Source organism: Gallinula chloropus (assembly GCF_964237585.1).
Source record: "Gallinula chloropus genome assembly, chromosome: 6".
Lineage (NCBI taxonomy): Eukaryota > Metazoa > Chordata > Aves > Gruiformes > Rallidae > Gallinula > Gallinula chloropus.
The window spans coordinates 6301815-6328711 of record NC_140091.1 but is presented as its reverse complement, the minus strand read 5'-3'; the positions used below and the strand labels follow the sequence as shown (position 1 = coordinate 6328711).

The window sequence follows — 26897 nt, the reverse complement described above, 5'->3', positions numbered from 1 at the left end:
CTTGCTTCTAGCCTCTGTAGTCTTCTTTTCATGTTTTGAGTTTGTCCAAAAGCTCCTTGTTCATCCATGCAGGCCTTGTGGTGTTTTGGCCCAGCTTCCTCTTTCTTGGGATGCATCACTCCTGTGTTTGGTGGAGATGGTCCTTGAACACTAACTGGCTTTCTTGGGCCTTTTTGTTCGCCCAAAGACCTGTTTCTTTCCCTCCTGTGTGATCTGAAGAAGTGATCATGCTAAAGATTAAACTGAGTCTTCAGTTTTTAAACCTGAACAGTGTTTCTTCATTTAGGTTGCCACCACCACTGTTCTCATCAGCAGGGAACATGCAAAGTACAACGACTTGAGTTTGACTGGAAAGGTTTCCTGCACCTAATTCTTGTAATTATACAACACAAACACAGATGAAAATTCACTTGAGGGGAAGAGTGAATCCTGCCATTGTTGTCTCCCTTGCAGACTGCTCTGGCATCAGTAGTGAGCCAGGTCATCACCCTCCTCCTCCCCTCTCTGCCTGCAGACAGGGGTAAGATGGGGTGGTCCTCCTACATCATCACACTTTCTCCTTCTGCCTGAAAACACTGACTTTACGATGCAGCATAACACAAAATGTAGTTTTATTGCCTAGACTCAGAGTGCTGGAGCATAGAAAGGGTAGCAGGCAAATGCATCCTGGATCTCTGAATCACCGAGGAAAAGCAGCCAGGGTGTTTTTTTTTTTTTTTTCTCTTTGTTTTTATTTTTGTTTTAGTAAAAACTTCCCACACTTTTTGAAACTTACACGTGGCACAGTGGGGGATCAGTTCCAGTTGATAGGAGCCTGGAAGAAGAGAGGGAGGAAATAACTTAATTGCTTTAGAGTTCGGTTCAGCTGGAGTCAAGAGGAAAAAGATCAGTGTGTCCCTTTTTTGGAGTCCAGCAAGAAGGTTGTGATCGGTGAGGACAGATCTCTGGGCGGTTTGGGGAGGTTTTGTGCGGGGCGCTGCGGGGCATTCACTGAACAGGTGGCTTTATGTTTGAAATAGGAGCTCTGCTGTCAGCAACAAAAAGCTGTGTTGCTTTCTTGGAATTGCTGCTGCACTTAGAGCATGCTGTGTTATAAACAGCATGTTCCTCTTTTTTTTTTTTGCCAAGGGGGGAGAAATAAGAAATGTGAGGCTTCTGGGCTAAACAGGACCAGGGCTGGAATTAGTGAGTGAGTGAGTGTGTGTGTGTTTGTGGTGGAGGGTTGTTTTGATGTTTAGTGCTGTAATACAGGGCTTAGAAGGTACAAAAGATTGGGTAGATGGGGTGTAATATCAAATTTGGAGACTTCACCGCTAAGGTATTTGTAGTTTCAGCCTATCGTCCCTGATCCATGAGGATCAGTTGATGGGTTGAAAACCAGGGGGAGTTAGAGGGGAGGGAGATGAAATGCAGGCAAAACTGCTGATCTGTCTGTTTCTGGCTAATTTGAACCAGACCCCTGGGGAATGGGAGGACATTCCCACCTGGAATTCAGATTTTGTATTGAATGCAGCTAAAATTAAAGATCTGGTAATGGTGCAGCTCTGGTAACCTGCAAGGAAATGCTGAAGCATACACCATCTCTGCTTCTCTTCTGTCAATTCCAGCATGCTTGCTTTTGGCATCTGTCATTGATCTTGCAAACTATGTTGACAAAAAGCAATGGGAGATTGTTTCTTCCTGAAGTCTTTATATCCAGACTATAGCTGCTTCCTCTTTCCTACTCACATTTTCCCATATGGTGACTTTGGAAAATTCCTCTCCGATTTCGTTGGGAAGTGCAGGAAACTCTCGTTGGTAGAGGGTTGCCTATTACACTCTCTAATTCTGCTGCTCACATCTGGAAAGGATCTGGCTTGGAAAGGGGAGACTTGCTCTGAGCTCAGCGCGTGTAACTGACATGGCATGAGCCGAGGGAGCCTGTGGGGGCAAGAGAAATGTTCTTCTCCATTCATCGGATTTCTGACAGCAAAGGTGAGTTTTTCAGCACTTTATTTCTTGTTTTAAATGCTGGGTTGTCAGACAACATCCAGCAGCCTGCTTTTCAGCTGCAGCTTTTAGAAGGGATATTAACTGTAATTTATATACTCAGTTAACCTCTTGATATTGAAGGAGAGGATGTTTTTCCATCTCTGTGTGTGTCCTATGAGAATTCATGTAGAGAATGATACAGAGATGAGGTATTTTTTATGTTATTCTGTGGTTTATGGAGGTAACTGTAATCATTGAGAAGGATACAATAACTCCCAACACTTCAGCTGCTTTTTGAGCCTGTGCCTTCTGTAACACTCTGCTTCTGGGGCTGTGTGGCAGCAAGGTGCAGAAATCAGTGGTGGTTCTGTCTGGACACAGAAAGATGCTACCACAGAAACTCCTAAGCTGCTTGCAGTGTAACATTAGTCTTTGGGTGGAAGCACCTGATGCAAAGCCCACTGACAGCAAGGGAAGGGGTCTCTTTCTAGTGGGTTTTGAGCCACTCCTTTAATAAGGTTTCTTAATAAGGCTTTGGATCAGGCCCATGGGAATGAATTTAAATGGAGTGAGTTACTTCAGACTTTCTTTGAACTAAAAGAAAATCAAAATCATGCCTGGTTTTACTGCCTGCGCTCCAGATGCAAGCAGATGTTTCTGTATCCAAAGTGTCTCCCCGTGGCACCGGAGCAGCATTCACTTCAAAGGCTGTCTAGCAGAAGCATTCGCATTGGTGACAACAGGGTGAGATTGTCTCAGAAATTTGAGTGTGCAATAGACACAATAGTTAGGTTTTTTAACATCTTTTCAGCTATATATGTGGAAAAGTCAGCACGTTGTAAATCTGTAAAGCCCAATGCCAACCACAATGTAACTGTGTGCTATGGGAACAGTGTTGGTATTGTTACAGCAGGGCTGGTTGTTACCTGCATGTAAGAAGGTGTTTTTTCCTTTAGTTTCTTTTGTAATTATCTATAAGGGTAAGCTGATTTGTAGGAAAAATACTTTGTTAGAGATGTGACATATCATGTGTTCTGAGATCATTTTCTTGAAAATTTCTGAAATATTTTCTGAGATTAGGTCACCAAATACTACGGATTTTACTAATCCAGTGTTGGCACATGCATATGGCCAATTTTGATCTCACTATTAATATCTAGCTGCCATATAAGGAACACCATCTGATCTCTGGAATGTTTTATAAAGGAGATTAATTCATTATATTCAGCTTTTACAAATATGTGGAGTAGTGGAGGGAAAAAGGAATCAAGCAAGCAGTGTTAAATGCTTGAAATCACCCAACACATGTAGGAAACACCAGGAACGAAGAAAAAGCATCCATGTCTCAGGATGCTCTGACCCTTAGTTCCACCTTCTTCCATTTCTTTGAGTGTAAGTCAGTGTTTAAGGAAATTGTTGAAGATTTTTCTGACTGACTGAGAGCAGGAGTTCTCCAAAGCTTCCAAAGAGAGCTCCAAAGAGAATTTCAGTTGATGCAGCAAAGCCCTGTGGATGTAAACAGGAATGTGCCAGTTCTGACAGCAGCCAGTCTGGCTCTGGGAGGTTCTTGTTTCCGATGCAAAAAAGGAACCCTGGCTGGCAGAGGTGAACAGAGTGCTTATTTCATACTAAGGTCACGAATTCATGGTGCTTTTTCACCTTAAAAGATCAGCCTAAATAAGATACTCTCATCACTGCTTAATACTTACCAAAGAATAGTGGAGATGATAAAAGACATGCTGTTACCAGCCCTTGCTGCAAATCATTATGTATGAAATCTGAGAAGGGCAACAAATGAGACCGAAGGGACTGGATTAGGGCCAGCTGGCGTTTCCAGGAGATACTCAACTTCTGTTTGAATTATTTTAACCTGCTGCCAGAAAGATAAAAGCTGAACACTGGCCAGGCCTCTAAGGTTCAGATCAGCACTGTCCAAAATCAATAGGAAGCCCATTTTGTTTTCAGTAGCTATCAGACTTTTGTTATTGCTCGATGCATGTGACGCAGCCCCTCTGAGGGGCACCCTGGCAGCCCAGGTCGCTCTTTGCCAGCACACCTCGGTTATGTTAACAAAAAGAGCTTCTTCCCTATGCAAAACTCTGAGGAGGAATAAGACCAACTGTTGCATAGAAGTAACATTGCATAACCTCCTCTATAAATCTTCGGCATCAGCTGGTGTTTCTCAAGATGAAGAACGCAATAAGTAACTTGAGGGCTCAGGGATGGTGCAGGGATGCTGCCAGGCCGCTGGCTCTAGCCGGGGACCCGGTGGCAGGTCCCGCTGGCGGGGCAGCGCCAGGCACTCTCAGCCCAGTTCCCAAACCGCCTTGAAAGGACGTCAAAGCACCCAGGGAAAGCGGGCGCCTCGGGCTACAGCGGCCCCGGGGCGGGAGATGGAGGAGGGCTCGGCCGGGCCGCGCTCTGGCACTGCCCGGGCCCGACCCCACGCCGTACTCTCGGCTTCCAGGGGCGATGCCCGCCGGCGGTCGGGCGCTGCTGGCGCTGGGGCTCCTGGCGCTGGGCTGTGCCGCCGCCCGTTCACCGCCGCCCGCCGACAACGACTTCCCCGAGGGCGCTGTGGAACGGCGGCGGTCGCCAGGCCCGGCCCCCGCCTGCCCTCGGGACTGCGGCTGCACCCAGGAGGGCGTCGTGGACTGCGGCGGCATCGACCTGAAGGAGTTCCCGCTCCTTCTGCCGGAGCTGACCAACCACCTCTCCCTGCAGGTAAGGGAGTCGAGCCCGGCCGCGGACCCCCTCAGCTCCTGCATGCTTCCCCTCTGCCTCCGGGGTCTCACGGCCCGGCGGGGCCTTGTCCCTTCGCCTGAACCTGGCTCCTTCCTGGCGTGGTTCCTGGGCTTCGTGTTGAAAGCAGGAGGTGCAGCAGGCCCTTGTGCTCCACAACACACCTGGTTATCAGCTTTAATTATCAGGGAGCTAAGAGGTTTTTCACCTCTTTCTCTCTCCAGCCCTGAGAAAATAATTCTTTGACCAAAGTGATAATTACTGTTGTGTTCATTTGGAGGTGTCTTTGGAAAGGGTGGGCTAAATTACTTCATGGATGAGAATTTTTCTGTCAGCATTATGTCTGTGTTGGGAACATGTGTAGTGATCCTGACACAGACCCAACCTGTGGCCTCCAGTGTCCGGTCTCCCCCTCAAGCTGGCTCCCTGCAGCATGTGAACTCAACAAGTCACAGGTGTAGCACATCTGAGCCATCCATCTCTCAGAGTGGTGTTGCCTGTGACATCCAGACAGCTGGTGCTGCGCTCACTGGGCAGCCTGATGCCCGGGGACCATTGGGTCGTTTTTCCTGGGAAAGTCAGGACTGCTGGAAATGGTTACACTGCAAATGGTTATATCGTGTTTTGTCAGGACAAGTGCACGCAAGATTCAAATTCAGGTGGAAGCAGTGGTCTGTCCTAGACTGTCAGCAGGTTTCCATGCTCTGCTGTTAGTTAATTGATGCCTATATAGGCATCCTTTGCCTATCTGTGCTCTGACACCCGAGGATGTGGGCAGGGCCAGAGCATGGCAGCCCAGTGGCCTTTCCTCCTGTGAGACCAGGCAGTAGTTCCAGGCTGCTCTGCAATGCCTCTCTGGCCCTTAACCAACTGCTTTGTGTTTATTGGTCCCATTTGACAATTCTGTTCTATGAATAAATCGCAGATTTTGTTCAGAGCTTTCCATCCAAGTGCAAAACTGTAATGTAAGCTGGCACCTTCCTCAGCAGATCTGTCCCAGGCGTGTGCTAGCCATGGCTCCTGCCTCTACTGCCAAAAGCAGAGGATCTTTATGGAGCAGCAGCTGTCACTTTCTGTGCACTGGCCTGGATTTCACACAGTGAGTCCTTGACTGGTCTTCTAAACCACTGGAATCACTCATTAATTGTCAAATGTTAGTCAGTGTGTTAATGAAAATCTGATAGCAGAAACCCCTGACAGTAAAACCAGAGAAAGTGAGCGCAGTTTGACTCTCCCTGCTGATTCAATAGCCTTCACTGCCTATGACAAGTTGTTTTTTAAACAACACGTAAATAACAGAAGTAATAAACTCAGAAGTCCAAGGTGCCAACCTTGTGGCAAATGCTTTGCTGCAGCCACGAGGTTTGGCTGAGGCAGATGGAGGATAGGCCTTGCCAGGCATAATCGCACTCTGTGTGCCACCAGTGCCTAAGCTGGATATTTCTGGAGAAGAGCACAAGCTATAAAACCTGGTTCAGGCCTTCAAATGCTGCTGGGTCTGGATGTCTTGGTTTTGAGATCTGAGTTTGGCTCGTAATGGAGAGAAGTCTTGACAATGGTTTGACATGGTGGTTTCATTTCCAAATTTTATTGGAGTTCACAGTCTGGGTTTTTGGGATGATTAATACTCTCCACATTCTTAGAATAACCAGATAGAAGAAATCTTTCCAGAAGAGCTCGCTCGTCTTTACAGACTGGAAACTCTCAATTTGCAAAACAACAGGCTAACTTCAAAAGGTAAGTTGAAGTGAAGTGGACAGAGCCTGTGCCTGTGCCTCCACAACACCTGTGTACACGGTGAGGCCAGTGACAGCTGATAAGGAAAGCTGCAGAGTGATGGACTGATGTTGGTTGGAGAGGTTAGCTGTAAAGCTCACTCCTTTGGCCATCACACAGATCATGGAGGCACTTTATCATCTGAAATATACTACTCAGTGTATAAGAATGCAGCCTTACGGAACCGATGGAGGAGACCTGGCAGCAGCGCTGCGTACTGTGGCGTGAGATCTTCTCGTCCAGGAAACTCCCTCCAGTCCCACAGGCACATCAATGCAATGCACTGGAGAACCAGAAATGTCTACATGCTGAATGATTTCCTTCTGACCTTGTTTCTTAATCCACTTGTTTAGTTCAGTCTGGTCACTCAGTGCAGTTTATTCCAGTTCAGTCCTTGTCAAATTTAATATAAATACAAATAATATGTATTACAAATAAGGCAACTTCTGCCATTTTTCTAAAACTGTTTTTATTTTTGTAGTCTGGTTTTGCTTACTAAGTCATATGCTTATTAGAGAAACTTGACAAGGAGTTAGTAAGGAAAGCAAATAAACCCAGGAATTGGAGTAAATAGTAAGACAGGAGGATATGCAATAGAAAAGATGTAATTGTTGTTAGCTTGTCTGTCACCGGGTTGCTCTGAATGCTATTGAGCTCCTTATTCCAGTGATAGAGAACAGCCTTTATTGAGAACGTGGGCATATTATGCATGGAACCAAAAAATACCACCCTTGCATGGTACAAGGAAGGCTGTGCTTAATAGATGCAGACTTCGATGGTATTACCTTTGGGGCTTGATCTTTCTTTCACGAGCTTCAGTGCAGCCCTGAGTTTACAACACATTTAGACAAGGGAAATAGCTTCACCTTTGACTTACGGTTATCATTTTTTGCCTTTCCATTTGTGACAGCAATTCCACTTGTATGATCAGCTGGATGTGGTGATTCAGCTGAAAATTAATAATTATTGGGGGAGGGTTAGCTCTGAGTTGGATGAGCTTTCTGAGCTGGCTACTGCCTGGCCAGCTGGGTTGTGGGGGAGCAGAACAAGAAAAGGGTTATGATACTCAGCTACCATTGTTACTTTGGCAACATCATGGTCATAGATTAGATTGATCTGATCATTAAACAACCTCAGATGATGTCCTTCCAATCTGCAGATTCATGAGCAAATGCCAAAAGACACTTCTCAGATAGCACGCTTGCTGTGAGCACCAGTAACCAACCATACAGCAAGCCTGCTCAGCTCTGTACCTGACCCTTGCCAGTGGAGCTGGCCACAAGTCTTGCAAGCTGAGGGTTTTTAATGGTCTTGCATTGCTCTTAGCAGTCTGTTGGTATGGGGTTTTTATTAAAAACAAACCAACCAAAACAAAAACAACAATAGGTCTGGGCCAGGTTGTTTCAGTGGCAATGCAAAATATTTAAATCTCACATTAAAGATGTTGTCTGAGAGAGAAAGCTACCCTTGGATATTTTCACTTAGAGAGGTAATGAAGTGCCAGGGTCACTGATTAGAGTTATTCCTGTTTCAAGGGCTGCCAGAGGAAGCATTTGAGCATCTGGAGAACCTGAATTACCTGTACCTGGCAAACAATAAGGTAAGAGGCTCACAAGACTTTCAGAGTTCTTTTCTAATTGGGTTCTGAAAGTGAAACAAGCAAGTCTTTACTTCTTTTAACATATATATTCTACGTAAGTGAAATTGTGCCAAAGTGATATTCTAATGCAGGTTCATCTAAGGTCAAGACAGTAAGTACACTAAAAAGTTAGAGGGTACACATGAGAGTATATTTTGAATGCTTCTTTGTGCAACTGGTGAAAGGTTTCCCTTCTGTATGTAAGGAGGTACAGAGAGCCCCTGCATTTATAAATTACACTCACTTCAGTAGGCTCTGAATCAGCTGCAGATTTGGCAGCTGCCTGTATCCAAATAAGATCTGGGGTAATTGGTAATACCTTTGTTTTAACCATCAAAATCTGTAAAAAAGCTATCCAGCTTTCCCTCATCCCCATTCTTAAGTAGGTTTGATGTAGGTGGATACCTACACACAGTGAAACTGCACAAGTTGTGAATTTATTCTTTTACCTGCAGTGGTAGAAGCTGAATTTCTTTTTTAATGGAGAAGATCCCAGGTGCTTTTCTGTTAATGATCCATGTTGGATCATTACAGAAGCACATCTTTTCTGCACAGGCTAGGAAATGAAACCACTTCTTACATACCCTTACATCTGTGGTGTTCCCATTATGGCTTGCTTTTTCCCCAGTTATTGTCCACGAATATTTGCTGCAGAAGAAACTGAAATGCCATGGAAAAAATATAAGTTAAATCATCAGGCAGAGCTTATTTTATCTGCAGAATCCCTGCCCTTCCAGCCCTCTTTTTCTATATATATATATATGTGTGTGTGTGTGTGTGTGTGTATATATTATATACATGTCTGTATATATATTTTATTATCCTCTTAAAATATGTGACCTTTTGATGTTTTGTTTATATACATGTGGCCACATTTAGGTTTCAGTCAGGCCAAGACATATCCAGAATCACTCCATAGATTTCCGTATGGAGTGATTGAGAATAGAACCCATTCCTTAGTACAGTAACATTGTGTTCTTTTCTCTCTTTCAAGCACCATTTCCATATAACAATCTTGGCAGTTAAACTCCATAAAAAGGAACAAGCCAGACTGTGACTAATATTCCAGAACTTTGCACTCCAATTTTCCCTCTGTGACAAAACAAAGTGTTTGGTTTTTCTGGCTTTGCTGCAGAGAGAAAAAGATCCCAAAAGAAAATGCAAACATCAGCGAATGTCAGAACCAGTTATAGTGAGAAGTCGTGGACCCACAAAAATAACACGTTTCTTTATAAATCACAAGCCAGGGCAAACCAGATTGGCTTCAAACTGCATCCAGTCTGCAGCAGGAAACACTGCAGATCAAGTAACTGCAGTGTCTGGAGGAGAGCAGGGATTTGCTGGTAGTTTGCTCCTTGTTTTATGGATTATCTTAATGCTGCTTTATCTTCAACTGTGATCTCATCAGATGTAGCTAAATTATCTTCCGTTAAACTAGCATGGCTGGAGGAAAGAAATATCATAATAGACTAAAAGCTTTCTTTGGCATATGAGAAACAATTACTTTAAGAACAGATCCTGCAGTTTCTGGTTTAATTTTTCACCCCACTCTTGTCATTCCTGTCACATAGTATCCACAGTAACCCTTGTTAATAATGAGAATTCCTTCCACCGAGCTGTAGAGCAGGTCCCCAGCTGTCATTACTATTTGCTGCAACATGGTGATTTTAGTGACAGGTTTTACACTTCCCAGTATCCCCAAAGTGCTGTGGGATTCACATGGATCCAGTGCTTCTGTTTATGTCAAAGCTTGTTATACACGAGAAAACTTGTTCCAAAGCCAGTAATAACTTCTGTAAAATCTTTGAGTTCATGGGTTAACTCACTAGTTAATGCTGGAGAAACACTATCTGCCACATGGAAAGGAAGATTCCTCAGTAAAGCTGCAAGAAAACCACAAATGAAGAAATGCAGATTGCTGCTTATTAGGCAGCATGTTAAAGCTACTCAGCCAACTTCATTTTTGCTAACAGATAGAACTATCCGGTATTAATCCTTCAAGCAGTCAACCAGTAGAGATAATTCATCTCCTGTCTAAGTGCTGAAATGCCAAAGCAAAGTCTTGACCAACTAAAAAACTTTTTTTGGGGTGAAACTTCTCTTTCCTCTTTCTTGTGGTTCTGACACCTTCCACAGCACGTATCTGAGACGTGCCCTTCATTTTGTATAAAAGTTAGGAGTGTGTTTCAGGAGAAAAGTGTTTATATGCCACTGTGATTAAGTCTAATTCCTGTCTCTCAATTCTCAATATTACATCACAGTAGAGACTTATTTCTTTCTGAGGCACTGTCAGACCTTCCTAGTCAGAGACGAGTGCCTTTATCAACTTCCTTGAAATCAAATCTTCCAGGTCAGGAGTTGTGAGATGACCAGTAAAGCCAAGAGCAGTACCATGGCAACTGTAGTAAAGATGTAAAACGCCTGTTTCTACTGCTTATGTAGTATCTGGAGATACTAACAGGAGTGTGACCTGTAGGAAAGGACTTAGTTATGTTTGTGACCATTAAACATTTAAACCAATTTAAGGATGGAGGTTCTGGCACAAGTGAAAATGAAAACCAGTAAATAATCTACTTTAATCTTTTAAAAATAGGTTTGTATTATCTGTCCAGTAAACTGCAAGCTCATGGATATAGCACCATCAATACACATTCGACAAACTGGTAGAGAGAGATCTAAGCACTCTTTAGATAAATACATAGCCTAAAGCTTGGGTTAGGCAGATCTCCAATAAACTGTTCTCTCACATATTGTTTTTCTAAATATTTTTGGTTTTACATTATTATTATTAATAACACATGTCAACTTTATCATAATAAAAACTTGGAAAATATGTTTTCTCCTGGTGTGAGTCTTGCTGTTCATAGCTGGCTGTGAGGTCTGAGTTCTCTTTCACACAACAGTGCTGGAGGAAGAAGCTTTATGGATTCAAAGAATTTCAAGCCAGAAGGCAGTTGTTTTCCATTGCCCAGTTTCCCATCCTGATCTCAAAGCTTTAGATGACAGACTTCCATGTCTCCCTAGAAAAGATGTTCTCTCTGGACCCTTTCAGTGTACATAAAACATTGCAAGAGCAGTCTCATTAATTCTGTAGTTAACATCTGTAAGCATGGTGTTTGCACCTGCTACTGCAATTCAGTAGTCTTCTGCTTCTGGACTCAAGGATCATGTCTGCTACAGCAACATGTTATGAATTTGATTCCCAAGGGCTTAGATGCATAAATGTTCTGGGGTTATGTTTTCCAGAGTACTGTCCTCCAGCCTGTGTTGTAACCTGGATGCTTGGTTTCTAGATGAATGACTTGGCTATTAGCTGGCACTCAGTGAACCTAGCAGTTATATGAACTGAATGCTCTGTAAAACTGAGCAAATCCAATACCTCTTCTCAACCATAGAGTTTTGGAGGCAGGACCTTTCTGTGTTTTATTTCTGATACATCATTTTTTCAGTGAACAAAGTATCAGTGTACATTAGGTCTTTCCTTTAAAGTCCCATCTGCTACTCCAACATTTAGTGCAGGAGTATCTGTGTCCTTTGGAACCTGAATCTTCTGTTGAAAAGGTCATTGTAAATGGGTGCAATATTGGAACAGACAGATGAAGTGACAGTTCCTGCTCCCCAACACACTTTCATATGGGAGTAAGCAATAGGCCACTGTAAGGTGGGTTGGATTTTTTTTGGCACAGCAGACTGAGGAATTAGGAACAATAATAAGCAATGTGTTTGCTCTCTGAATAACAATTTCTTGATTTCTTCCATCAAAAAGAGACAGGACTCCTCCAACCAAAACAAACATTCACATATCTTGGAGCAAAAGTCTGTCTCCTTCCTGGAGAGATTAGTGAGTGAGGACAGTTTGTTTTTGTTCATGAAATCTATGCATAGTTTCAATTATTTTTGCTGGTTTAGAGAAACTAAATTTGCAAGTATTTTATTGCTGGTCTAACACTTGGTTAAAACATTTGTTGCATTTAATTGGAATTTCCCTGTGTATTTCTTTTGCAGCTAACAGTGGCTCCGAAATTCCTACCGAATACCTTGATCAGTGCAGATTTTGCAGCCAATTATCTAACTAAGATATATGGGCTCACTTTTGGACAGAAACCAAACTTGAGGTAAGGGATCAGGAAGTAAAACAATAACAGGTTTTGCTACTGCTTGGATGCAGTTGGTGAGTGATAAGAAGCTATCTATCTAAACCATGTTCTTGCCTAGTTATGTTTTTTGGAAAGCAGCTGACTGTTTGTTATTCTCAGCATGAAAGATCAAATAATCCCACAGACAAGTACATTCCTAGGGCTTTTACTGGCTGCCAGATAGTTTTGCATAGATAAAAATTAAAAATTGTCTCCATTTTATTTGTGTATCAGTTATAAGTGAAGTTGAAAGAAACAGCTTTGGTTTCCTCAAAATGGAGATTAACTGCTTAGAAATCCCTAGTTTTATTACATTTACATTCATTGAAAAAAACAGAATCCGGCTGAGAGTACAGTACTCAGTGCAGCTGAGCACTTTAGCACCTTCAGAAGTGGTTCATACCCTCAGGTCTGGTTTCAAAGGTCTCTCTGCTAGTTTCAGGTTGTCATTTTCTCAGCTGGAGAAAACATTGCCCCACCTCAAATTCAGATGCATGTAGATGGCCTCTTATGAGACCAGTCTTTTCCCAAGGCTCTTCGGACAACGACAGCATCTAAATCCTGCAAAGGCATCTCAGACTCTATTGGTAGCAATTTACACATTCAAGTTTGGAAGCAGTTAATAATAGCTGACCCAGTTTTGCTCCTAGAGCTGCCTTGTGATGAGCTGAAGAACTCTCAGTTCTAACCAAATCTGTTGAGAGCTGAAGCTACCTGGTACTTTAGTCTCATAGGCTCTTGGTAGCTGAAAAAGCTGTCAGTCACTGATTTCTGATGGTATCTCATCATGAAAGAAGCCAGATATATACATCTACATCTCTTCTTCCTTAATCTGAGTTGCAGAAACTGCTGTGTTTTGAATTCATATTAAACTTCTTGCACTATTTTACACACTCCTATACCAACAGTAATTTAAATCAACATAGTAACTCATTGATTTCCAAGATTGCTGATCTAAAATCCTAACACATAGTTGGTTTCACTTGGTTTATTTGCCCTCAGCAGAGTTCAAGGTCTCAGGCTGATTATTTGGAAAGCAAGGTTTTCAGAAAGGCAAATATTTGTGAGTTAAAAGTACAGCTGACCATGCAGGGTGAACAATATTTTCAGTGTGGCTCTGAACTCCCTGGGGTGTGTGATCACACAGTTCTGTTTCCAAACTGAGCCTTTCCTTCCTTCCAGAAGGATCTTGCCAAGTTCTCTACGACTGGTAGGGAACCCAAGAACAAGTTAAAAAAGCACACTTTGATACTGTGCTCTTTTGCAGTTCTAATCTGTCTTAACAATTTTAGCCACCTGCTGCATCTTGGGGTAAACACAGGAAAGGAAGGGGTGGGTGGAATCAGTAAAATCCTCTAATTTCTTCTGTTAAAAAGAAGTCAAAGTAATTAGTTTGGAAGTTAAGCCAATGAAAAGCAGGACTAGCTTCATAAGGGTCAATTGTTGCATGCAGAATTAAAACCCATGTAAGAAAAAATTAATGCATTTGTAAAAATGTGATTGAAGAAACTTTTCTGTGAATATTGAACATTAAAAGTAAGAAGGGCAAAGGAAAAATAAGGAACCCTCTTTCTTGTGATCCCAAATGTGCATTAAAAACCAGAATTCTTCAAGACTGAGTAAATCTGCTCTGTCTTTCTGTCAGTAGTTTATGCCTTTCTGAGTTCTAGGAGTAGGACAGAAACTCTTTCCTGGGGTATTTCCAGGCTTGACAGGAGCAGAAAGAATGGAGAGGTGACAGCCCTTTCTTAAGGGATCTACAGATTGATTTTTGCAAGCCTGAAAAGCCCAGGTTTGATTCCAAATAGGAGTTAAAAATGGGGACATATCTGTGAATCAGATATGAGTTCTAACCCTCTCAAGTGATGCCACCACACCAACATTCTTTCAAAGCACTGCACAATCCCAGACTTGCACTCAGTTTCCTATTAAGAAGATAAGGCTACTTATGAAATCTGTATACACATGCAGGTTTGGATTTTGAATAGACCTAAATTTCAGAGAGTATTTGGACCAACCATTTGGTTTTGCAGCTATATCCCTGGCTAAATTAACGGGCACATTTTAAAAGACAAATCTAATTATCCCAAGGAAGGAAGAAATGATTGAAATACAGTTTGTAAACAGCTTTCTCTCTGTAAACAAAACCCCCAGATCTCACTATCTGTTTAACTTAATCTTTTTTAATCCTTCCAACAGATCTGTGTATCTTCACAACAACAAACTTTCAGATGCTGGGTTACCTGATAATATGTTCAATGGCTCTGATAATGTGGAGATACTCATCATGTCCAGCAATTTCTTGAAGTATGTTCCAAAGAATCTCCCGCCAGCACTATATAAATTACACTTAAAGGTAACAACAGCAAGGTTTTGTATTCTTTTATGATTGTGACAAAGTACTGTGTTTGCATGGGATTCAGACTACACAGCCAAACCATTTCTGTGCACTTGGAAACATTCCCAGGCCCATCTTAAGTCTTGTCTGCTGTATCCTCAACAGTAGCTGTCTCCCACATCTGTCCGGTTTTGATCGTAAGTAACAGTGTGCTCATGGGAAAAAAGGGCTTCTCAGTGTTTTCTGGGGCAGGTATTGCAAATGCCTGTGTGGTAGCACTCTTGGTCTCTGTGCTGCATACAGGGATGCATACCTTCTACATGAAGGTAGATCATTCTCCATGGCCATCGAGTGACTGGTGTCCCAGTTAAGTTTGCCACTGATGGTGCTGTTGTTCCTGACAGCTGCTTACCACTGTGTCCTGGCTTTGCTCACTAACTCATTTCATGCAGGCTACTGTTTCCTAGCATCAGTGATTTTTTGTTTGCTACTGAACTGGCAATTCAGAGAACACAAAGGAATTTTGAATCAGTGATTCTTTACTGCTGCTTCTCCAACAGTAGTGCAATAGCCGAAATTGTGCTGTTAACTAGTCTCCAGCATTGTTAATTCCATGTCATCTGATTTTGATAAAAACACTTAATCGTGTCTGTGCTTGAGATCTCAGCCTTGTTAACAATGGGAGAGCTACAGTGATGGGGAGTCCGGGTTCTGCTTATTCCTGGTGTTGACAGCTCCTTGGACGTGTGTAAACTGGAGTCTGTTATCAGCCCCTGGACTTAGGCAGTTCTGTGTTGCCTCCCAGCTTTCTTTTCCCTTGAAGGTTTCACTGCTAATTCCCATTAAAGTCTTCCAGAAAACAGGCTTCTCCAGCTTGAAGAAAAGTCTGATCCTGTAAATTGTTGGAATTTCTCTGCAAAGTGTGAAGTTACTAGTCCTCTTCATTTTATTGCCATTTATAGGTAATCATTATCTTCCAAAGAGGTCTCAGACTTTGAGGACTACACTTTGAACTTGTATCTTTCCCTGCTGTCACCAGTTGTGTTAAGGGCAGAGAAGCTGAGGAGAGAAATGAGCATTTTGTTTTCAAGTGCACAGTTAGTAGTAACATTTACCTTGATATTTTGATTGGGAAAGATGAGGGACACCCAATAATGTCCAAAAGGTGTATCTTAGATATAACAGATCTTTTTTTTGCCTTTTTTTTATATAACCTTTTATAATTCCTAGTGTTTTATATATAATTTTATAATTCCTACAATTCTTGTATAGAATTTCTAAGTGGAATTTAGTTTTATATTTTGTTTGTGTCTGCCTGCTGGCTACTCCAAAGCCATACTAAGGCAACAGGAGTAATTATTTTGGAATTTACACTGCAGGAAATGTACCTTTTGGAATGCCATTAATGCTGGAAGGATGGCTGGTTCCCAGCTTCCAACTTAATTCTATTCAACTTCTCACTCCTCAGCCCAAAGAGTCCATGGGGAATCAGTAAAAACAGGTTGTAATATTTCAGTCTAGTATTTGTATTTATATCTTAAGCAGAGTTATAATGCCTACTGAAGTATCTTCTCTTTGGAAGTTTAATTGCCTGGTGTTAGTTGAGCAGAACCTGAATGTCCTATGTCACTTCATGCCAAATAACGTGCTTTGTGCTTCTGGTGACTCTAGAATAACAAGCTAGAGAAGATTCCCAAAGGAGCCTTCAGTGAACTTACAGGTCTGCGGGAGCTGTATTTACAGAATAACTATTTGACTAATGAAGGGATGGACAACGAAACTTTCTGGTAAGGCAGAGATCTGTGGTTTCCACCTCTCTCTGTGTCTGTCTCTCTTTTTTCACTCAGTAGTATATCCACTGAAAAAAAGCACACCTTAGAAGGTACATTTATTAAAAGCTGCAGGACATTATGCATTTCTCTGCTCAGTCTGTATGAAGAGACTTAGATTCAGATGCTGCCATTCAGAAGCAAAGGTCTGGGTGTGTGGTTTGGATTCAAACTGCAGAATACTTTTATACAAAAGACACAACAATAAATGGCAGACTGAACCAGAGCCAAGATACCAGGTACAAAGTGTCCTCTAGGAAAAGGCCACTTAGTACAATGTTGAAAGCTGGTTTTCTTCCCAAAGAGTCAAAAGTGAGGTTATTTGGGGCTTTCCAGTTCTAAGGACAGTTCACTGGAAGTTAAGGCCAGACCTTTATCTTCCCTAAAGCCACTTCTGTGTATCAGTGAAGGTGAATTCTATGATTCTATGATTCTATGACTTGAAAACACCCACAGATACACAGGTGTGTGTTCTTCTGGCACAGCTGTACCCCAGTGCAGATAGGTTGCTGGAGCAGAAGGGGATGCAATGGTGCTGCTCAATAGCCAGATGGCTGCAAAAGCTTTGCTACAAATCGGCACAGCAGAAATAGCCTTTGGCTGTCCTAAAATTAGCCTTGCACCTCACACTTCAAAATGAATTTGTGTCTCTGCTTGCACCGAGTGCTGTCATGTTCCACCTGAAAATCCAGATCATGTCATCTGTCCTGCCTATACTTAATACTGTAAACTTTTCCGATCTTCAGACATGAAAACGTATCAAACTATGCTTTCCTTTTCCACGTCCCACTCTCAGAAACCTCCCTTGGTAATTAACCATAGCTCTGTCCTGTCCACCTCCAGGTCATGTTGGGCATATCTATTAGGATTTTGATGAATAGAGTACAGTGGCTATAGCTAAAGCAAGAGTCACAGTCAGCAGAGGGGCTGGATGTTGTTCCTTGCTCTCATGATACTGTTCGTAGCGCACAGCATAGTGCTATTGAGATGTACGCAAGCTGGGGAGGCATTACAACTTGGAGCAGCAACGTGCTTTACCCAGAGAATATATCAGCTCATTCAGAGCATGCTTGGATAGCTGTAAATAGCAGTGTAGTAACCAGTAAGTAAAGTCTGTAAGACATTAGATCCTGCATTTCCTGAAAACGTTCTAGTCATCTGCAGCGGATTATGTGGTACCATGCAGATCAAAAGTGTCATTTGAATGGAGAAACTGACTTGACATACAAGGGAATAGAGGGCTTCTCAGTCCTGGCATATAATACCATTGATCCACATCCAGTTGGTATAAGTGGCTGGTCTGAGGATTTATTTGAGCTTCAACTGAGTCTGTGGAATCCAGATTCAGTAGCTTACACAAAGCAGCTCTAGCCCTGATTCACTTCCATAATGCTGGAGGGTCAGAAGAAGTTCACTACCTTAGCCTAGGACACTGAATTAGCATTTCTACTTCTCATAAGAGTAATATTTCATCATCTGAGAAGCAGGCCTGCTTCTTAGTTCCAGTATACCCTTTCAGAGAGGCAGAAATACTCCTGCTCAGGCTACACTTCTGTGAAACCAAGAGCTAAACTCTGCATCTAATGGCACTCCCATAGCATCTTTCTTGTGGTATTTGTTCACTGAAATTGCTCATGTGTTACCATCTTTGGTGAGAAACAAAAGAATAGTAGACTGCAAAACTGATCTCTGGTCTCAGCCAGGTGGCAGTTTGGGGTGTCTGTGCACTCTTACGAGGTTCTCTTGCTAGCGTGGCTAGGGAGCAATGCCAGCGCCTAGGCCTAATCCCTAATGGCAGCATGGGAGCTCTTTGTTCTGCCATCTACATCATAAGACAAATAGGGGCAGTAGTGGGAGCTGTGCCAGGTAATAAGTCTCTAAAGCAAGTATTGTAAAGTACTAGGGGAAGTTGGTTATCGTTTTACCTTGCAGAATCTAAATGGAGAGTGTTTTCTTTCCTGCTTTCCCAAGGAAATTGTCTAGTCTTGAATATCTGGATTTGTCCAGCAATAACCTCTCACAAATCCCAAGTGGTTTACCTCGAAACATCGTCCTCCTCCACCTGGAGAAGAATGCAATTAAGGTGATTGGCAGAGATGTCTTGACCCAAATTAAGAACCTGGAGTACCTTCTGCTCCACAATAACAAATTAAAAGCCCGAGGTATTCACCCTTTAGCTTTCCACGGCTTAAAGAAGCTGCACACTGTCCACCTCTACAACAACATGCTGGAAAGGATTCCCAGTGGGCTACCCCGGCGAGTGAAAACTCTTATGATCCTTCATAACCAGATCTCTGAGATTAACAGGAATGACTTTGCAACCACTTACTTCCTTGAAGAGCTGAACCTGAGCTACAATAAGCTCAAAAGTCCCCAGATCCATAGGGAGGCCTTCCGTAAACTGAGACAACTGAAGTCCTTGGATCTCTCTGGAAACAATCTCCACACAGTGCCCTTTGGCTTTCCCAAGAATTTGCAGATTCTGAAGCTGAAGGAGAACGAGATAAGCGTCATCCCAAAAGGGACTTTGTCTGGGATGACTAAGCTGCGAGAACTGTATTTGAGCAACAATAAACTGAAAGTAAATTCCTTTTATTCAAGAGCGTGGAGAGAACTCAGCAGTCTTCAGGTAGAAACATCACCTTCTCTAATTGTTTTAGTCATGACAGTGTCCTCTTCTGTCTGCCTAAGCCGTTTGTATAGCACTGGTACTAAATTTGCTTGGTCCTTGTGTTTTGGGCATGTGTTGTAAGCACTACACCTTCTGTTTCTAGAGTACAAATGACACGCTGATGTGCCAGAGGTGGGTACCTCCCACTGCTCGCCGGGGCAGTGGTCTAATTATGGGAAATGTAAAGTCTTTGTTTCTGAACCCTAACAGTGTCCTTTATTCGCAGATAAACATTATTGAATGTTGTCATTAAAACTGAAATGATGCTTTTCAAATAGCTTGTCTCCTAAAAGATTTAAGGTCAGCTCTGAAGAGAGACAGCAGGAGGAAGGAATGCATAAACAAAAACACTCTTAATTCTCAAAGCCCCATCAGCTTACAGTCAGACAGGCCAAGCTGTAGGGTTTAGCAGCTCAGCTGGCTAAGGCACCTGGATAGCAGCTAGGAGGTCTGGATTCAATCAGCAGTCTTCTCATTTGCTTAATTGTTGGAGAAAGTTATACACAAACCATAAGGCAGGCAAGCACAATCACGTTTGTGCTGTGCAAAACAACCTTTCAGAATTGTTACACTGGCTGAAGGATTTGTCTCATTTCCGTTTAGACAGCAGCCTGTTTCCTGCAGTAAAAGGTATTACCTGTGTCATATGGCAACTATCTATGGTGCATATGGTTCGGTCACTGTACAGGCAAAGTTTGTACATCTCAGAGCAGATCAGGGTTAAGGGACACGGAGCATAAGTCACACCGGGCCCCAGCATGTTTTCAGACAATCCAAACATTTATCTATGTGAACATTTCCCTTTCTGTTGGTTCTGGGAATAAACAACAGCTCGTTTTTCAGTGAATCTGAATCAGCAATCCAGCAACAATACCTTTAGAGTTGGTTTGCACCAGCTGCACATTTGGTCCATGGCTTTAATAACATATTTTGCATTTCTTTGCTACCTCATTGATATGTGTGTGTGCAGGAATGCAAATCCATCTAAGATGAAAAGTAGTCTGGAAGGAAGATGCTATTGAGAATTACAGATGCTGGAATTGTTCCACTGCAGTAGTGTAATAAGATGTAGATGCTGTCACCTGGGTTGTTTTTTCCCAAACAAAAACGGGTCATGAGACTGATTAGGCAGCTTTAGTTGTTGGTTTGAATGACAATCTCAAGCCAGAGTAACGCGTTGCTGAATCAAACGTTGGCCTTTCAGTTGTACCTACTCCACAGCACCCCCTGTTTGTATTAAGCAAGGTAAAGGTAATAGCACATACTTAAAATTCTTTTAGACTAATGTTGCATTTTTGGCTGTTGATTTTTTCTAGACCAGCGTTACTACTTGTTAGTTATTTCCTTGATAGTATATATGAATCTTTTTTATCATTAAGGGCTTAACGGAGCGATTCATTTATGAGTAGGTGCACTGGAGTGGATTTGACAAATAACCATCACGTAAGATCCTGATTGTGCATGTACTTAGCATACACTTCAGGCCACACTGTTTCCATGGAAATCACAGGAGACTATCTGCAATGGCAAAGCTAGACACTTACATAATTGTTTGCCAGACTGGGACTATGTGGAGAATAAGAGCACTGAAATCATGATAATCATTTGCAGAAGTGTAGCTTTGAATAATGTGCAAGTAGTGTGTCAGCTTGGTGCTATGAAAATGCTATAATGCAGGATAAAACCCCCACTTCTATCAATGCATTTTCTTGTTTAAAATTCATCTGAGAAATTATCACGGCCTTTACTCCTGACATCTTCATACATTCTCCATGTTAGAATATTTCCAGGCGTTTCTATGTGCAACTCTAACTAGTCACTAAACTTAGCTAGTGAAGTGTTTGCAGTAGCAGCTTCCAAGGAATTGTTATGCATATCTGAAACCCAGTCTGCTTTTAATTCACTGAAAGCAGGCACAGGCTAAAGCCTGGGGACAGAGATAAAGAAATGTTGGGACTCCTAAACAAAACAGCATGATGTCTTATCTATAATCATGATGCTAAATAGTAGTGGAAGAGAACAGAATTGTCATGGCCACACTTTCCTTGATGCAAATTAGAGGTAGATTAAATTAGGTATGTTATAAGAAATATCACTTCAGTTTTTGCTCTATAAACTCAAACTGAACCTTTCTGCATGACTGAGAATTTACAATTCTCACTGTACACATGGTGTTTGTCATTTTCTTAACCTCACCAGAAGGAATGGGTTCTGAAGCAGACTCACCAAAGTACCATATGAAAAATAAAGCTAGTTTTCAGGTGATTTTTCAAACACAACAAATCCTGGATAAGCTTTGCATAAACTACATGTATTTTTATAGACATGTGTATATGTGTGTGTATGTTTGTATATATATAAAAAATTAATGAATAACCTTCCAAAGGGGGATGTGTGCGTGTATAGAGCCACTCTTTGGAAGCTTATTTGTTGTCAAATGTCTTTTTGGAGTGCTGCTAATCATTAAAATTAAATTATTTATTTGACCCCTTATTGTCTCTTCCTCACAGTCCCTAGACATGGCTGGCAACCAGCTGACTTCTATCCCATCAGGCCTGCCAGAATCTCTAGAGTATCTGTATCTTCAGAACAACAAGATCACAACGGTTTCAGAGAGTGCTTTTGAATCCACACCCAAAATAAAGGGGATTTACCTCAGGTAAGGGCAAGTTGCCACTTCAACACACAAGACTTTTTCTTCTTCAGCCACTTTATAGTTGCTTACTTTTTAGAAAGTATTTAAAATCATAACTTTCTAAATAAGTAACTATATAGCAATTTGTGATGAAACTACGTTCATCTGCTCAGAAAAGACATGGGTGCACATCTTTATGTTCTAAGAGCTTGTCCTTTCTGTGCTTATTAGAATGGATTAGTCTTAAATTCTGGGAAATTAATGGTTAACATTATGTCATATTCCAATATTCAGCTGCGAGCTAAAAGTTTACATTCCACTTGTAGGACTACAGCTTCGTCTGTGTCTGTTAGCCCTGGATTTTAACAACACCCCCCCTCTAGTGAGGCGTGTGTGACTAATCTTGAAGTTGTGCACATTCCCTTGATGGTTTGTCAGAAACAGATGACGAGTTACAACTGTGACAGTTATGTAACTCAGTATAGAAGCTTTTCTGTTGTTTTTCCCACTCTGTCATTTGGATGAGGACTTTGTTTTAATAGGTGACAGATACTGAACTTTTTACATATAATGTAACTGATTTAAGCAGAAATTTATAGTGCAAGAAGTGAAGCAAGAATCTGGCCCAGTAATATGTAACAATACTGAAAATATTGCTTAGGGGTAATTTATGAACACCTTGAGAATATTTGATTAAACTGATCTCATGGATGTGTTCAAAGATCCCAGGCTGCCTGCTGCAAAAGACTAAATACAGCCTTATTTTGTCTTCATGCAAGGAAACTGATCTAAAGTTCTGAATCAGACCTTTTTGGAGGAATGGTTCCATACCAAGCAAATAAAATTACAAAGTCTGGTGTAAATTAGAGCAGTCTGTCTATTCAGCTGCTCACATTTATGAGATTTTTAGTGAATGCTTGGATACAAACCAGAAACCACATACCACATTCTATATTTCTATATAAAGAGAAAAAAGGAATTTGCAAAACTGTTTTGCTAACATATTTAGGAGGCAACTCCACCCAAGTTAAGTTGTATTTCTTAATGGAAGGCTATTAATCACTGAAAATGCTGTGAAATAATAATATACATCTGGAATACTAGACAGAATATGATTCTAAGCATGTTCGAAAGTAATAGACCAAGCAGTATATGTCAGAGGATCTTAAATTGCAGATTAGTTTAAATATATTCTTAGAAATCCAAATAACAGATGAAAAATTACTGCATTTTGCTTTGTTTCTAAAAGGGCTCTTTGTACCAGAATTCTGAGTTTTGTGGGAGAAAAATTAAACTATCAAGGGGTGACACAGAATCTCCTGAAAAAGCAAGTTACACTTTGAAATGTGTGCTATGGAGTGGATGCCTTTCCTCTCTGGGAAGGAGAGAGCCGAATACCACGACAAAGAATTTCTGGGGGAAGAATTCCACTATTACGATTTTTTTCCTTGCAGAATATGGTTATAAAAGGGGGAAGAGGGTCTGGGGTGGAGGAGGAAAGTAGTTTTTTGATAGGTTGGTGAGTGAATTTGAAATCAGTAGGAGATACTTAATATTTCCTCTTATTTTCCTGTAAGGTCTTTTGTGATAATGCAGTGAACTGTCAGCAAACTTTGTTCAGTCCCTGCATTTACCTGCTTGATAATCTTACCTGCTTTGGTTTTTGTTTCCCATCTGGAGGAGTCAGTACTCCTAGGGTGCTGTTGTGGGACACCGGAAAGTTAGAGTAACTTGGGTCAGTGTAAGTTGAGTAACTACAGAATGGTTTCCTCCTAGGCTTCTCATTTCTGTGTTGGATATAAAAATGGGTTTATTTTAACAGGAAGGCCTTTTTGTTTGTTTAAAGGTTTAATAAGATTGCTGTTGGAGCACTGAAGGAAAGTACCTTCCAAAACCTAAAGCACTTACAAGTACTGGATATTGAAGGGAACCTTGAACTCAGTAACAGTTCAAAGAATAAGGATGAATCAGAAGAAGAAATGGAGGATGAGGAAGAGGAAGAAGAACTGAGATAAAATGTGAACTCACACAAGCACATGATGTGAGTGGTAACAACTGTAGTTTAATTGAATCAGGGACCCAGTTCTCAGACTGTTGTGTAAATATTTCCAATTTAGAAGTATGATTGAAACATAACAAATGGGTGCCTGAGCCCTAGACTCAAAGACTTTCACTAAAACATTTTTCAGAATCAAAATTGCAGAATCAAAAAGGGTCAAAAGTACATTATTTTGAAAAATGAAGCAGAGAGTATATATCTGTTTTATCAGTGAGTGGAGTGTTTATAGTGGCTTCTGCTTATAGCCACAGCAGTCACAAGAGGTAAATATGAAAGTAATTTTTTACTAGATTCCTGAAAAGGTATTTCATGATAGTTTTAAGCAACTAGTTAAAAAGGAAGACAACAAACTATGAAGCTTACTGATGCAAAAGATCGTGTGAGCTCAAAATGGATTAAAAAAATTAGACAAATCAAAGGAAAATAGACCTATAGACGTGTTAAACACGGCATTAAGTTTATCTCCAAGTCACTGCCCACTTGGACTGGGAAGATAATGCTATAATTGGCATATTTCTTACCAAAAGAATATCACTTTTGGAGATGGGAATACAGGACTGGGTTGATGCCTCGTCCAGGTTAGCCAGTTCTCACAATGGCCTCTGCTTTTCCTACTGAGAAGTCTTGGTGAGGGTTCATTGCTCACTTCACCCGGATTCACTGAGAGGCCAATTGCTGGTTGTGATCTTTGATTCCAGACTGGTAATCTTGAAATTAAGATCTGAGTATTCCATAAGCTATTGGGCCAGCCACTCAATCTCTCTAGTTGAACTTCTTTTCAGCTGCAGAAGAAAAGATGAAGGGAGAATGATGTTTGAAGACATTTCTACACAAGAAGAATAAGGATGTGCTGTATGGATCTCTTAAGCATTTTATGTTCAGAGAGGATGAGGTTCAAGATATTACTGTCTACTTTTGGAAATCTAAACTCTAAGAATTGAAAAAAAAGTTTTGTTTTCTTTTTTCCTAATGAACCTTTTTGTCATGGAGAGTGACATAAGGAAGTTGTAGAAATTGTGCTGATAAAAAGATGAAAAGATGATGAGGCTTAAAAAGGCTAGAAGCTACTTGGAAAGTCAAACATTAGACCTCCTGGCTGGGCTATAAGAAATCTTTCTGAGGGAAGAAATAATTTATATCTACAGACTCAGAATACATGCAGCTTCCAAATAAATTCATCTCTGGTTTGGTTTGGGGCACATGCGACATGTCAGCGGGTACTAAGTTTAGCCTATTCTGAATTCTGTGTTCCATTATGTAATTGATTTTGTTTTTCTGATGTTTTGCAGGAAAACATATGGAAAATTACATATATGTCTGTGTATATATCCATATAGATACACAGAGAACACTTAGCAAAACGTGCAATGAATTACTCAGAAACTGTCATGGCACTGGGCCAGGAAGACAGTGTGTTACAGTGCCTTATTCAGGGAGAGACCCTGAATGCCTTTCCAAAGCTTCCAAATCATCTTATACAAGACCCAGGATCATAAGGGATTGCTCTGGAACTCACAAAAGCTGGCTTTTGTTTCTTCTGTTTCTCTTCCTTCACTGTTTCCATCTGTAATAACAATATGGGACTGTTTTGAACACATGCCTTCGAATGCTGTTTTTGTCACTGCATTTTAAGTGAACCACATATATGCTGCTTTTCTTTTCCTTCACCCCAAAGAAGCTGTTGTTGATCAGGCAAAATGGATATTTGCAGTAGCTTCATGTGTGGAGCAGGATATGAGGCATTTTGGTCATCAAGCAGAAGTGATAATTCTGGATGCAACTATTCCTCTGTTATAACAATGTGTATATTTGGATGAGAAAACAAAATAAGGCTGGATCCCATAATATTTTATCTCTATTGCCAAAGCCTGCAGTATATGCCTGTTATAGAAAGGGTTTAAGATTAAAAAATTGCTCTTGTGAATATATATATATAAAAATCTGTATGTTGGCTTTTCAGAGCTTTGGTAAAGTTTCTGTCTTGCTGTTGTGTGGCAGTTGTGTCCGAAAGTGTGTCTGGAAGATTGAGTAGCAGTATGTGGTTTCATATATGTCATACAATTTTTCATATATTGTTTATCATTCACATTAAGAGTCAAAAGTGAGATTAATGAAAGAAGAGATGAGTGTGGGATATCTTAGGAGAAAACTGTTAAGCCTCAAGAGAAATTTCTTTGGTTAATTCAAGTCTGAAGGCAATGCCTGCTGTCATAGTCTCCTAAAGCCTCACCTGTTTTATGGCGTTGAGTATTCTCAGCTCCTGTTGGAATCATGGAAAATAAGGAGACCCAGGTAAAGGTGACTTGGATGACAAGCTGCCGATTTGATTATAGTGTCCCACATCTGAGGTAGCTAATTTACTTGAGGAAATGGCCTTTTCTTTTGAGGATTTCTGATGAAACATGTGTTGGTTTGCATACTGCATTCCAGGATTTACTTGGAAATGCAGTTGGCTTAATTTTTCACCAGCTGTTTTTCCTGCTGGAGAAGATCTACTCTTTCCCTCTGGGTTCCCATAGCACATGATAGTAATTTCAAGCTGTTATTTCCTATCTTAGACTATTCAAGATGATCAGGAATCACAGAAGGAAAGATTGGTTCCTGGAAAAAAAAAACCCACAACAAAACTTGGCCCTAAAAATAAAAAGTAAAAATAATAATAAAAAAATATATGAATAACAGATACACAATTGAGCAGTAAAGTAGTCTTCCAACTGACTTTTGGGATAGATTTTGGTGTAAAATATTTACAAAATGTAGCTCACATCAATTAGCTATCGCCAGCAAACCCCAGCGGCAGTTTTGCCAGTCTTTGGTGAGACAAGCTGAGTATATGCAGACTGGTACAGTTTTATGGAGAACTGTTCAATCATCTTTAAACTTCAGTCCCATACACTGCTGTTCTGTGAGAAGTCAAGTGCTCCAGACCCCTTTTGAATCCCTTGAGAGTCTGATGTGAATGCAAGGAGGAAGGTACATTTTTAGCACCTTATAGAATCAGCCCAAAAATTCTGGGTGACACATACACTGTTAAACTTCTTAAATCAAATGTCAGCTTTTGCTAAAGGAGACCTACAGTCAAAGGGGACTATGCCATATAC

General features: G+C 41.2%; 1 protein-coding gene across 1 annotated transcript; it reads left to right on the top strand.

Annotated features, from left to right (window-relative positions):
• Nucleotides 1-1937: 1937 nt before the first annotated feature.
• PODN (podocan) lies at nt 1938-25749 on the top strand (the record flags this gene model as incomplete). Its single annotated transcript, XM_084265990.1, has 11 exons — nt 1938-1974; nt 4439-4695; nt 6357-6450; nt 8025-8089; nt 12134-12243; nt 14464-14620; nt 16274-16389; nt 18403-19060; nt 21613-21761; nt 23584-23778; nt 25086-25749. The coding sequence occupies 10 exons, from the start codon at nt 1938-1940 to the stop codon at nt 23750-23752; spliced, it is 1812 nt and encodes a 603-aa protein (XP_084122116.1). The 3' UTR covers nt 23753-23778; nt 25086-25749.
• Nucleotides 25750-26897: the final 1148 nt, after the last annotated feature.